Source organism: Hyperolius riggenbachi, chromosome 7, assembly GCF_040937935.1.
Source record: "Hyperolius riggenbachi isolate aHypRig1 chromosome 7, aHypRig1.pri, whole genome shotgun sequence".
Classification (NCBI taxonomy): Eukaryota; Metazoa; Chordata; class Amphibia; order Anura; family Hyperoliidae; genus Hyperolius; species Hyperolius riggenbachi.
The window spans coordinates 256,187,250-256,200,385 of NC_090652.1; the positions used below are offsets into that span (position 1 = coordinate 256,187,250).

The following is a 13,136-nucleotide window of genomic DNA, read 5'->3' on the forward strand; positions in this document are numbered from 1 at the left end:
AACTAGATGAAGGCTCCGTCTGCAGCCAATCAAGTATTGGATTGCCAGGTGTGCGGGAGTCTGCTCGGAGGTTGTTTCTGATAGGCCGTTAGCTGAGCAAGAGACAGGTGGAGACCCAGCCAATTCAGCAGAGATACACCATGCTCCACAAAAGAAATTATGTGAATCTTTCCATTATGAGAAAGGAGTAGCTTAGTGGGCAAAGCCCATTTGTATGGCACCTGATTCTCCCTGAGGAACGCTGTTAAAAGAGCCAGTGATCTTCTCTTGAGGATCGTATACAGCGACAAGTCAGAAAAAATGAGGATATCTCTGTAGGGATCAGGAAGACGCTTGTGCTGTCTCATGTATGAAACCAGAGCTTCTTTGATAAAGGAAAAACTGAAAGCACGCAATAGTCTCTCTGTACTTTTTCAGACAGATGGGCTGGTTTATGGAGCCTGTGTGCTCGTTCAATCGAGTATTCAATATCAGAAAATTGGGGAAGGGCAGCCTTCGCCAAATGAATTAGATAACCCTTCAGCTGTGTGTTATCAGTGGATTCACTGATGCCCCTGAACTTAAGATTGCTTCTGCGGTTCCAATCTCCCAAACCGGCGATTTTCATTTTCATCTTATCATTGTCAGCCTGATTCTGCTCAATTGGTTGCAATTTGTATACAGAGGCGCCAACAAGGTTAAAATCTATTAAAAACCATTTAAAAGGGGGAAGTTTGGTGGACTTACCTCCCTCGTAGAAAAACAGAAAAAAGTACGTTACTGTAATTCACATTTATTAGAATCTCCAAGGTGCAACGCGTTTCGCAGGTCACAATCTTGTTTCATCAGTAATAACACAAATTTCCATATTTTTACATCTTACTGCCACTAGGGCTTACTATCAGGGTAGGGCTTATATTTCAAGTATGCTCAAAATTCCTACTAGGGCTTACTTTCAGAGGATGTCTTAATTTCGGGGAAAGAGGGTAGTAGCTGAGACCGAATTACGTATAGGAGAAGCAGGTATGCGTATCGGCAACGCGGACTTCCACGTAGCAGCGGCCGCGATTGAAGAGGGAGAGCCAACTCCACCATGCGGCCTGCCCAGCCGCCGCTCGAACATGGAGGGGATCTTCTGTGGGAGCCTCTTACGCTTGTCGGGGTCGCCGGAGGTCTCCATCTCCTCTCCCCCGAGGTAGGCAAGGTTTTTCGGTTTGTGGGCATGCTTTGGAAGTCGCTGCAGCAGGGAGCGCCGAACTCAAACAGCCACCATCAGCGCGCGCCGACCACGCCCCCTGTGCTCCCCTATTGTGTGGTGGAAAAGGGCACCCCCAGACAATCGGCCGATGGAAGAAGTATAAATCAGACTCTGTTTGGGCAACTTGAACAATATGCTGCCAGTCTAATAACATATCATGTTCGTGCAATTCTTTGGTGGTTTAGTGTAAATAAAACCGGTGTGCATTGGGCAGTTCGCCCTATTGTTTATTACAGATTTTATGTATGTGTATTATAGATGATAAATAGAACATTAGTAGTATGGAAAAGTCTCATATTTATATTTTTAGCTTTAAAACTTAATTTTTAAAATTGCATCAGACTGTCACGGTTTCAGTTTAGAATCCACACTCCGCCTTTGAAGCTGAAATAATTAACAGAAGTAATGATAATTTGAACTTTTCTGCAGCGAAACCTTATTATTTATTATTATTTAGTATTTATATAGCGCCGACATATTACGCAGCGCTGTACTATATATATATATATATATATATATATATATATATATATATATATATATATATATATATATATATATATATATATATATATATATATATATATATATATATATATATATATATATATATATATATATATATATAGCTGTGGGCGAGGCTTGTATAGTTTATAGGTGAATTAGAGTATTAAAAAAAACAAAAAAAAAAGTATTTGGCTTGAGGAATTCCCTATAAACTATATGTAAGGAACACAATTATGCAATAAGTAAAAGTTCATCTCGGATCCACTTTAAGATTTCCTGTGGGAAAAGGGGTATTAGCCACTGTTTGGAATGAAGTTCAATCCTGGGTTTGAGTTCCTGTTTAAGGTAATTTCTTAGCAGGGCTAGTACCATATGTGTTTGATTGGTTGATAACGTTGCTTAGCAAGCTGCCTTACCACATGACAATAGCGAACAAAAAGCATGATTTTTAAAATAATTTGATGAGATAAATTATATTTATCCTCTTACTCCTAAAAATTACTTTATGGTTTTCTATTTAAACCATTACAAAGTAGGTTTAATGTTTTACTGTCTCTAATCAGTAAAGGTACATACACACGTCTGATATTTCTGAATGACTTGTTCAAACCGATCTATTTTACTACATATGGACGTGTGTTACGTTTGAGCGTTAGACTGATAGCAGCAGTTTTGACTGATCCGCTCGGCGGATTGATGGACTGTCGTTCAAACGACAGTTAGGTCCGTACATGTGTACAAACGACTTGTTGTTTGAAAGTCTATTACTTTGACACTAATAGACATTCAAACAGCAAGTCGTTTGATCATTGATGTGGTCCATTGTTCTATCCAGTCCATTGACCAGTCAAACGCTATTTAAATTAGCTGTAATTAGCACTTCAAACATTTTGTCGTCCGTGTGTATAAGGAGTCTGGACGACTTTTTGTTTGAATGACAAGTCGTTCAAACGTCTAGTTTGAATGACAATCGGGCATAAAATCAGACGTGTACGCACCTTAAGCGTCCTAGACTTAAAATACATGAACCTTTTTATCTATCTACACTGAGCTCAGAAGTTGTGTTCTACCAGAAAAACTTTTGACTGTAATTTGCTTATCAGCGATGTTCACTAGATTTGGTGACAAGGTAACACAGAAGCTTCCATGCCTAGAAATTACCTATTTCAGGCAGCAAAATAAAAACAAGTAAAACAGCCTAGTTATTAATGTTTTGTACTGTACATACACATGATTATCTCATCATGTCACCTCGCGTACACTTTAAGGTCACATGTGTTGTATTTTATTTTTTGCAGAATTTGAATATACTCTCAATAAAGATGGAAAACCAATTGCATATGTAGAGCCAGACTTTCATTCTGTTGGGTCATCACAGATGTGCAGATCTGATGATCAGTTTATGGAGAATAAGCCCTTACCAGCTGGAGCTGAAAGGTCAGTGGCAGCAGAAAGGAAAAGTGGACATTATTTCAGATGCTGCCTTTTTTTTCTTTTATCAACCACATAAAGTATAAACTATATAAGATTAGGATGTTCCCACTCCCAGATTTACTATATAGCCCTGCGTCAAGGACCAGAACACAACACTAGGGTCCTTTTAGGGTCCTTTTACACTTAATCAGTTGTTCAGTTATAACTGAAAAAAAGATTTTCAAAGTAATGCCCGTGTTTTCCTCTGGCACCCAGGGCCGGATTTAGGCCTAGGCCCCCCAGGCCATGGCCTAGGGCACCACAGGAGCAAGGGCACCAAGGCAGCAGGCTAAACTGGTGCAGCATTTGCAAGCTTGCAAATGCTGCAATGCAGGGAGATCAGGCGAGCGCCTGACCGTGGTACTCTGCAGCTAACTGTCTGTGCAGCAGCCACCTTGCTCTCTGTGCACGTTTGCATTGTGGCCAGCGGCTATGGACTTGGGCAGCATTGGAGAAGGAAAGGAAGAGGAAGCTTCTGCACTGGAGACGAGCGGAGAAATGAGTGACACTGATGGCTACTGCGGTGTGAAGGTGAGCTGGCTACCTATACTGAAAGGTGGGGGGTGGGGAAAGGAGGGATTAAGGGAGTCATCTGGCTACCTTAACTGGAGGGAAATGGGGGAGGAGTCATCTGGCTACCTATACTGGGGGGAGGGGTCATCAGGCTACCTATACTAGAGGAAAGGGGGAGGGGTCATCTCGCTACCTACTGAAGGGGGCGGCTGGTGACAGTGGCCTAGGGCGGTAAAGAGTACAAATCCGGCCCTGCTGGCACCGTTCACACTTATCCACTTGGGGACCGTGGGCTTACCAGGCACTTTTTTTCCATTCAGACCACTGCAGCTTTCACGGTTTATTGCTCGCTCATACAACTTACCACCTAAATGAATTTTGGCTCCTTTTCTTGTCACTAATAAAGCTTTCTTTTGGTGCTATTTGATTGCTGCTGCGATTTTTACTTTTTATTATATTAATCAAAAAAGACATGATTTTTGGCAAAAAATTATTTTTTTTTACTTTCTGTGCTGACATTTTTCAAATAAAGTAAAATTTCTGTATACATGCAGCGCGAAGAATGTGGACAAACATGTTTTTGATTAAAAAAAAACCCATTCAGTGTATATTTATTGGTTTGGGTAAAAGTTATAGCGTTTACAAACTATGGTGCAAAAAGTGAATTTTCCCATTTTCAAGCATCTATGACTTTTCTGACCCCCTGTCATGTTTCATGAGGGGCTAGAATTCCAGGATAGTATAAATACCCCCCAAATTACGCCATTTTGGAAAGAAGACATCCCAAAGTATTCACCGAGAGGCATAGTGAGTTCATAGAAGATATTATTTTTTGTCACAAGTAAGCGGAAAATGACACTTTGTGACAAAAAAAAAAGAAAAAAAAAGTTTCCATTTCTTGTAACTTGCGACAAAAAAAAAATGAAATCTGCCACGGACTCACCATGCCCCTCTCTGAATACCTTGAAGTGTCTACTTTCCAAAATCGGAGTCATTTGTGGGGTGTGTTTACTGTCCTCGCATTTTGGGGGGTGCTAATTTGTAAGCACCCCTGTAAAGCCTAAAGGTGCTCATTGGACTTTGGGCCCCTTAGCGCAGTTAGGCTGAAAAAATTGCCACACGTGGTATTGCCGTACTCAGTAGAAGTAGTATAATGTGTTTTGGGGTGTATTTTTACACATACCCATGCTGGGTGGGAGAAATCTCTCTGTAAATGACAATTTTTTTTAATTTTTTTTACACACAATTGTCCATTTACAGAGATCTTTCTCCCACTCAGCATAGGTATGTGTAAAAATACACCCCAAAACACATTATACTACTTCTGAGTACGGCGATACCACATGTGTGACACTTTTTTGCACCCTAACTGCGCTAAAGGGCCCAAAGTCCAATGAGTACCTTTAGGATTTCACAGGTCATTTTGAGAAATTTTGTTTCAAGACTACTCCTCACGGTTTAGGGCACCTAAAATGCCAGGACAGTATAGGAACCCCACAAATGACCCCATTTTAGAAAGAAGACACCCCAAGGTATTCCGTTAGTAGTACGGTGAGTTCATAGAAGATTTTTTTTGTCACAAGTTAGCGGAAAATGACACTTTGTGAAAAAAAACAATAAAAATCAATTTCCGCTAACTTGTGACAAAAAATAAAATCTTCTATGAACTCACCATACTACTAACAGAATACCTTGGGGTGTCTTCTTTCTAAAATGGAGTCATTTGTGGGGTTCCTATACTGTCCTGGCATTTTAGGGGCCCTAAACCGTGAGGAGTAGTCTTGAAACAAAATTTCTCAAAATGACCTGTGAAATCCTAAAGGTACTCATTGGACTTTGGGCCCCTTAGCGCAGTTAGGGTGCAAAAAAGTGCCACACATGTGGTATGGCCTTACTCGGGAGAAGTAGTACAATGTGTTTTGGGGTGTATTTTTACACATACCCATGCTGGGTGGGAGAAATAACTCTGTAAATGGACAATTGTGTGTAAAAAAAAATCAAGATTGACATTTACAGAGATCTTTCTCCCACCCAGCATGGGTATGTGTAAAAATACACCCCAAAACACATTATACTACTTCTCCCAAGTACGGCGATCCCACATGTGTGGCACTTTTTAGGAGTATGGTGAGTTCATAGAAGATTTTATTTTTTTTGTCACAAGTTAGCGGAAATTGATTTTAATTGTTTTTTTTCACAAAGTGTCATTTTCCGCTAACTTGTGACAAAAAATAAAATCTTCTATGAACTCACCATACTCCTAACGGAATACCTTTGGGTGTCTTCTTTCTAGAATGGGGTCATTTGTGGGGTTCCTATACTGCCCTGGCATTTTAGGGGCCCTAAACCGTGAGGAGTAGTCTTGAAACCAAATGTCGCAAAAAGACCTGTGAAATCCTAAAGGTACTCATTGGACTTTGGGCCCCTTAGCGTACTTAGGGTGTAAAAAAGTGCCACACATGTGGTACCGCCGTACTCAGGAGAAGTAGTATAATGTGTTTTGGGGTGTATTTTTACACATACCCATGCTGGGTGGGAGAAATATCTCTGTAAATGACAATTGTTTGATTTTTTTTTTTACACACAATTGTCCATTTACAGAGAGATTTCTCCCACCCAGCATGGGTATGTGTAAAAATACACCCCAAAACACATTATACTACTTTTCCTGAGTACGGCGGTACCACGTGTGACACTTTTTTGCAGCCTAGGTGCGCTAAGGGGCCCAACGTCCTATTCACAGGTCATTTTGAGGCATTTGTTTTCTAGACTACTCCTCCCGGTTTAGGGCCCCTAAAATGCCAGGGCAGTATAGGAACCCCACAAGTGACCCCATTTTAGAAAGAAGACACCCCAAGGTATTCCGTTAGGTGTATGGCGAGTTCATAGAAGATTTTATTTTTTGTCCCAAGTTAGTGAAAAATGACACTTTGTGGAAAAAAAAACAAACAATAAAAATCTATTTCCGACAGCACATGAAAGTCAGTCTGTGCACAGCTTCCTGAAAACGCTTTTATTTTCCCATAAATTTTCACCATTAAGGCAAGAAAACACATGTCACATTTCTTGGAACATACATGCAGTAGATCGTTCTGACCTGCGTGGAGGGCGGATGCGGGAGTGTGACCAGGTGCTGATGACCTTTTTTGAACTCCCCCATTGCTGAGTGCCAGGCAAATCAGTCTCTTTTGTGTACAAAAATCTATTTCCGCTAACTTTTGACAAAAAATAAAATCTTCTATGAACTCGTCCTACACCTAACAGAATACATTGGGGTGTCTTTTTTCTAAAATGGGGTCACTTGTGGGGTTCCTATACCGCCCTAGCATTTTACGGGCCCAAAACCGTGAGTAGTCTGGAAACCAAATGTCTCAAAATGACTGTTCAGGGGTATAAGCATCTGACAGGTGGTGTATGAGGGGGCGAATTTTGTGGAACCGGTCATAAGCAGGGTGGCCTTTTAGATTTCAGGTTGTATTGGGCCTGATCTGATGGATAGGAGTGCTAGGGGGGGTGACAGGAGGTGATTGATGGGTGTCTCAGGGGGCTGTTAGAGGGGAAAATAGATGCAATCAATGCACTGGGGAGGTGATCGGAAGGGGGTCTGAGGGGGATCTGAGGGTTTGGCCGAGCGATCAGGAGCCCACACGGGCCAAATTAGGGCCTGATCTGATGGGTGGGTGTGCTAGGGGGTGACAGGAGGTGATTGATGGGTGTCTCAAGGTGTGATTAGAGGGGGGAATAGATACAAGCAATGCACTGGCGAGGTGATCAGGGCTGGGGTCTGAGGGCGTTCTGAGGGTGTGGGCGGGTGATTGAGTGCCCTAGGGGCAGATAGGGGTCTAATCTGATGGATAGCAGTGACAGGGGGTGATTGATGGGTAATTAGTGGGTGTTTGGAGGAGAGAACAGATGTAAACAATGCACTTGGGAGGTGATCTGACGTCGGATCTGCGGGCGATCTATTGGTGTGGGTGATCAGATTGCCCGCAAGTGGCAGGGTAGGGGCTGATTGATGGGTGGCAGTGCCAGGGGGTGATTGATGGGTGGCAGTGCCAGGGGGTGATTGATGGGTGGCAGTGACAGGAGGTGATTGATGGGTGATTGACAGGTGATTGACAGGTGATCAGTGGGTTATTACAGGGAAGAACAGATGTAACTAATGCACTGGCGAATTGATAAGGGGGGGTCTTAGGGCAATCTGAGCGTGTAGGCGGGTGATTGGGTGCCCGCAAGGGGCAGATTAGGGTCTGATCTGATGGGTAACAGTGACAGGTGGTGATAGGGGGTGATTGATGGGTAATTAGTGGGTGTTTAGGGTAGAGAACAGATGTAAATACTGCACTTGGGAGGTGATCTGACGTCGGATCTGCGGGCGATCTATTGGTGTGGGTGGGTGATCATATTGCCCGCAAGGGGCAGGTTAGTGGCTGATTGATGGGTGGCAGTGACAGGGGGTGATTGACAGGTGATCAGGGGGATAGAGGTATACAGTACACGGGGGGGGGGGATCTGGGGAGAATCTGAGGGGTGGGGGGGTGATCAGGAGTCCCCAGAGGGCAGTTTAGGGTTAAAAAAAAAATAGCGTTGACAGATAGTGACAGGGAGTGATTGATGGGTGATTAGGGGGGTGATTGGGTGTAAACAGGGGTCTGGGGGGTGGGCAGGGGGGGGGGGGGGTCTGAGGGGTGCTGTGGGCGATCAGGGGGCAGGGGGGGGGGGGGAGATCAGTGTGCTTGGGTGCAGACTAGGGTGGCTGCAGCCTGCCCTGGTGGTCCCTCGGACTGATATTGTGGTGAAACCCATCCCACAAGAAATTCTGAGTACGTACTCCTGGCAGTTTCCTGTCTGTGAACCTTGCTGCATTGCAGCAGCTGTCAGCAGTAAAAATGTCACCATGTAATAAGTGTCAGACTGTAAATCAGGGATTTAAAATATTTTACAATGGGCAAACACTGACTAAATCATTTATACATAATTATTGTAAAAATGAAGCACTTTTTTATTACATTATTTTCACTGGAGTTCCTCTTTAACGCGTTTTAACTGAAATCATCTTCTTCCTAATGCACTGCTATGGAAAAAATTAGTACCAACGCACACTAACGCACACCAAATGATTAAGTGTAAAAGGGACCTAAGGGGTAGCAATATCCACAGGCAAAGGATCCAATCTTCACCGCTTATAATCCATTCAATTAATACATTTTTTTTTAAGTTTTCAGGTATTCCTCTTTAAGACTATAATGAAAGCAAAAGTTTATCAAAAACCCATTGCACAGGATTTCCATTAGCTTCACGACGTTTGTTGCCACATTGTTCTAATACTCTGCATACTGTCTGCTCCTTTGTGTTCCCCATCAGGCCCGCGGGTGTTTTAAGTTGCATATTAGGGCCCATTCGCACTTGGGCGATTAGTGGCCGCTTGCAGCAAATCACCCCCTTTTTAAAGTGTTAGTGCATTGTCAAGTATATGGCAGTAATCTCACTGCCCGATCGCCAGCGATTAGCGTGAAACGTAAATGTGCAGCATTTTTTAGCTCAGAAAAAGCAAAAATGTGCAGTGAAAATACGTGTTAATTGCATTAAAATCGCCAACGCTAATCGCTAGCATTTTACAATCTCAAGTTTGAACTGGGTCTTTATGTTGCTATTTTTAGTGAACAATCATATTTTCATGAGGTCATCCAGATCGAAAGAGAAGTTCGTATTTGCTCAATCCATAGCAATGAAGCATCAAAACCGTTTCCTATGCCAGTTGTAATTGTCTCTGAAGAAATCCAACATGGAGATCAACCAGTTCGATGGTTAATACAATTGTTCTGGAACAATTGGGGCCCACCATCTGCTCTGTTTTCATACAGTACAATGTGAATAATCTGGCGAAAGCAAGACAGCTGCAGTGAGAGGGAAATGGATGCTGCCATATTTATTTCCTTTTAAACAATGCCAGTTGCCTGGCAGCCCTGCTGATCTATTTGGCTGCAGTAGTGTCAGAATCATCAGAAACCAGCTTGCAGCTTATCTTGTCAGATCTGATAATGTCAGAAACCTCTGATCTGCTGTATGCTTGTTCAGGGTCTATGGCTGAAAGCATTAGAGGCAGATGATCAGCAGGATAGCCAGTCAAACTGGTTTTGCTTAAAGGAAACCAGAAACGACAGATACTTATCTTTTTATACATACCTGGGGCTTCCTCCAGCCCCATAGGCACAGATTGCTCCCACGCCGCCGTCCTCCACTGCCTGCATCTCCGGTACCGGGTCCCGTAACTTCCTCCAGTCGCGGCCAGTCTGTGCAAGAGGAAGTCCGCTCTTTACTCCTCTCCCGCAGCCGTAAATAGCGCACTTCACTTGCGTCAGACTAACCGCGACTGGAGGAAGTTATGGGACCCGGTACTGTAGGACGGCAGTGTGGGAGAGATCTGTGCCCATGGGGCTTGGAGGAAGCCCCAGGTATGTATGAAAAGGTAAGGATCTGTCGTCTCTGGTACACTTTAATAATACATTTGGCAGCCTGCATATCCCTCTCGCTTCAATTGTCCTTTAAAATTGGGCCATTTGTGGGCACCTTTAGGATTTGACTATTGAATTATGGCTTGCATTGGCCAGTTTGAACTGGGGCATTTTTTTCTGTTACATAATATGTATTCTTTTAGCACTAGAACATTATGTTATTGTTATGTACTGATCACATTTTTTGTGCCACTTTACAGAATATATAGTCATGTCACTGGCTACCCCTCAAGGAGCTTGCAATGTAAACAAACTAACAAAGAACATTTATATCACGCTTTTCTCCTGGTGGACTCAAAGCGCCAGAGCTGCAGCCACAAGGACGTGCTCTATAGGCAGTAGCAGTGTTAGGGAGTCTTGCCCAAGGTCTCCTACTGAATAGGTGCTGGTTTACTGAACAGACAGAGCCGAGATTCGAACCCAGGTCTCCAGTGTCAGAGGCAAAGCCCTTAACCATTACACTATCCATCCCTAACATAGGCATGGTCTTATTTCACTATTGTAGACTAAATCCTTGTACACCTGCTAGATCAAGGGTTCCCATCCCCCGGTCTGGGCCGTCTGCAGCCGGTCCGCGGGTCTGTCTACTCACCGACCCGACCACACAACAGCTATACTCCCTATACTGGGGCAACTATACTATCTATAGTGGGGCAACTATAATCCCTATACTGAGGTATCTATGCACCCTATACTGGGGCAACTATACTCCCTATACTCGGGCAACTATACCTAGATACCATATACCTGCACTGGCTACCTACATGCCTATACACTCCAAACCGCACCCGATCCTCCCCAGCCCACCCACCCCCCCCACCACCACACCCCCGGGGGGAACCAATTAGCATATCTGCATATTTTTGCTGTGTGGGAGGAAACTATAGTGGCTAGGACAAACCCATACAAACATTGGGAGAACATACAGACTCCATGCAGTGCCCTGGCTGAAATCTGAACTTAACATTTAACGCTGGAAAGCAAACGTGCTATCCACTCCATCACCATTGCATGATGCTTAAAGGAATACTATTGATTCACATATTTTTTTCATTTGACACAGGAATTGTTTGGGAAGTGCTGCTAAGTACTGGTGTATACATTTTAGTAGCAACCTCTTTGTTTACTGCTATCAAAATACTTTCAAACTTCACAGACGCCAAAACTGAAGGCTGACTGAGCCATGAGGAGAGGGGAAATTCCCCTCACACTTGATCAGTTAACTCTGTGTGTAACTCTGTGTGTGACAGAGAGAAAGCTCCCAACAGCTGCAGCTTCTGTGTCCTGTGTTTCTGACTGATGTGTCTGAAGAGAGCAGAGGAAATGTAACTAATTGTCACAGCTTTTCATACTGTTTTCGCTTTCAGAGTTTGATATGTTTGATATTTGCTTTCTGTAGTCTGATATGCAACTCTGGCTGTGCATTGAAGCAGACACCCCTTCTGCAATTGATTTGTCCCAATATAGCTAAATCCTACCCTCAATAAATTACAGCTTTTGCCTCTGATATTTAACCACTTATGTACCAGCAGCCTCTGGCCCCTTAAGGACCAGAGACCGGTGGTACCAAAGAACAGCGCTTCCTGATGAATTGTGGCGCATACACACCGCTTGCAACTGTCACGCCGCTCCTCCATCTCTGCCATCTCTATGATGGAGAGCTGTGTGAGCAGATCAGGAGCCACTTTCATTGGCTCCTGATGCTGCCTATCAATGTAAGCCAATGGGATTGGCTTAAGGTGGCCACACACGATACAATAAAATGATCCGATTTTACGGCAATTCGATAAAAACGATCGGATCTCCTGAAAAAAACGAAAGCTTTTTTTCATTCGACTGAAAAATCCGATCGGATTTCCTGTTTTTTTTCGATTTTTATCTATCCAGAATGCCAGATATTTTTCTTCAATTCCTCTAAAGATTGTATGGTGTGTGTTAGATTGAGAAAATTGCTTGGGTGTGTATATTAATAAATTGACAGAGTTTCCAATCATTTTTATGATACTTGGGGAAAAATTGAACATAGGTGTGTGGTACATTGGTCATATTTTTGAAATGTTACAATCAGCCAGAAAAATTGATTGCAATTCTTAAATTGAACAGATATTTAAAAAATTGTATGGTGTGTGGCCACCTTTACAGTGATGACAGGATCAGGAGCCAATGAAATCATCTCCTGACCGGCTCACACAGCTCTGCCGTCATATAGACGGCAGGGCGAGTGATCTGCGGCAGGGAGAGAGCAGCACAATCGGCGGTAGTGGTGAGAACGCACGGCAGGATGATTGAAATCTAAGGGGATCAAAACAGGGGGTAGATTTCAATCAGCACGGTCCGGAAGTAGTTAACATGAAAAGTAGGAAAATGTTTACACAGCTACTTAGACATTATTTGTACATTGTCATTTTAGAACACTTGGGTATTGATAGTGTTCCTTTAACCCTGACAACGGAAGATGTGGCTTATGCTGTGGCTCACTACGGAGGTTTGAGCTTTCTCACGCCATATCCATCTGGCCACTGCTGCTGTTTGTATATGTCTACTGTGTGCTCCGAGTCCTGTCTTCTCCCTACTACATCAGCAGCTAGTCGGTCGGCAACCCACGGCCAGCGTGGCTCCTGCATCTATGCTGCTTCCTCTCCTATCTCGACCCAACACAGACCCTGATCTCCCGGCTGTGCCAGACCTCCTATCGCCACCGCGCACACAGCCTCGGCTAGCTTGACCTCCGCCGCACCTGCGCTCCCTTGCAGCCCTCCAGAAAGCCAGGCCATTTTCACCACCATGGATTCAGCGGCTGCTCTCAGCACCCACAGCACCTTCGTGCAGCCGAGGACTGTCCTCTGCCTCCCACTGCATGACACGTCTGCCAACTGCACCACGGGCAGTAG

At 43.7% G+C, this 13,136-nt stretch overlaps 1 protein-coding gene across 1 annotated transcript in view; it reads left to right on the forward strand.

Moving 5' to 3' along the window:
• The window catches only part of LOC137524974 (FAST kinase domain-containing protein 1, mitochondrial-like), a 109,081-nt gene that overhangs the window by 85,508 nt on the left and 10,437 nt on the right, over positions 1–13,136 (forward strand). Inside the window, exon 13 of the mRNA XM_068245565.1 lies at positions 3,043–3,181. Within this exon, the coding sequence (XP_068101666.1) occupies positions 3,043–3,181 (139 nt within the window). The remainder of the gene's footprint in view (positions 1–3,042; positions 3,182–13,136) is intronic.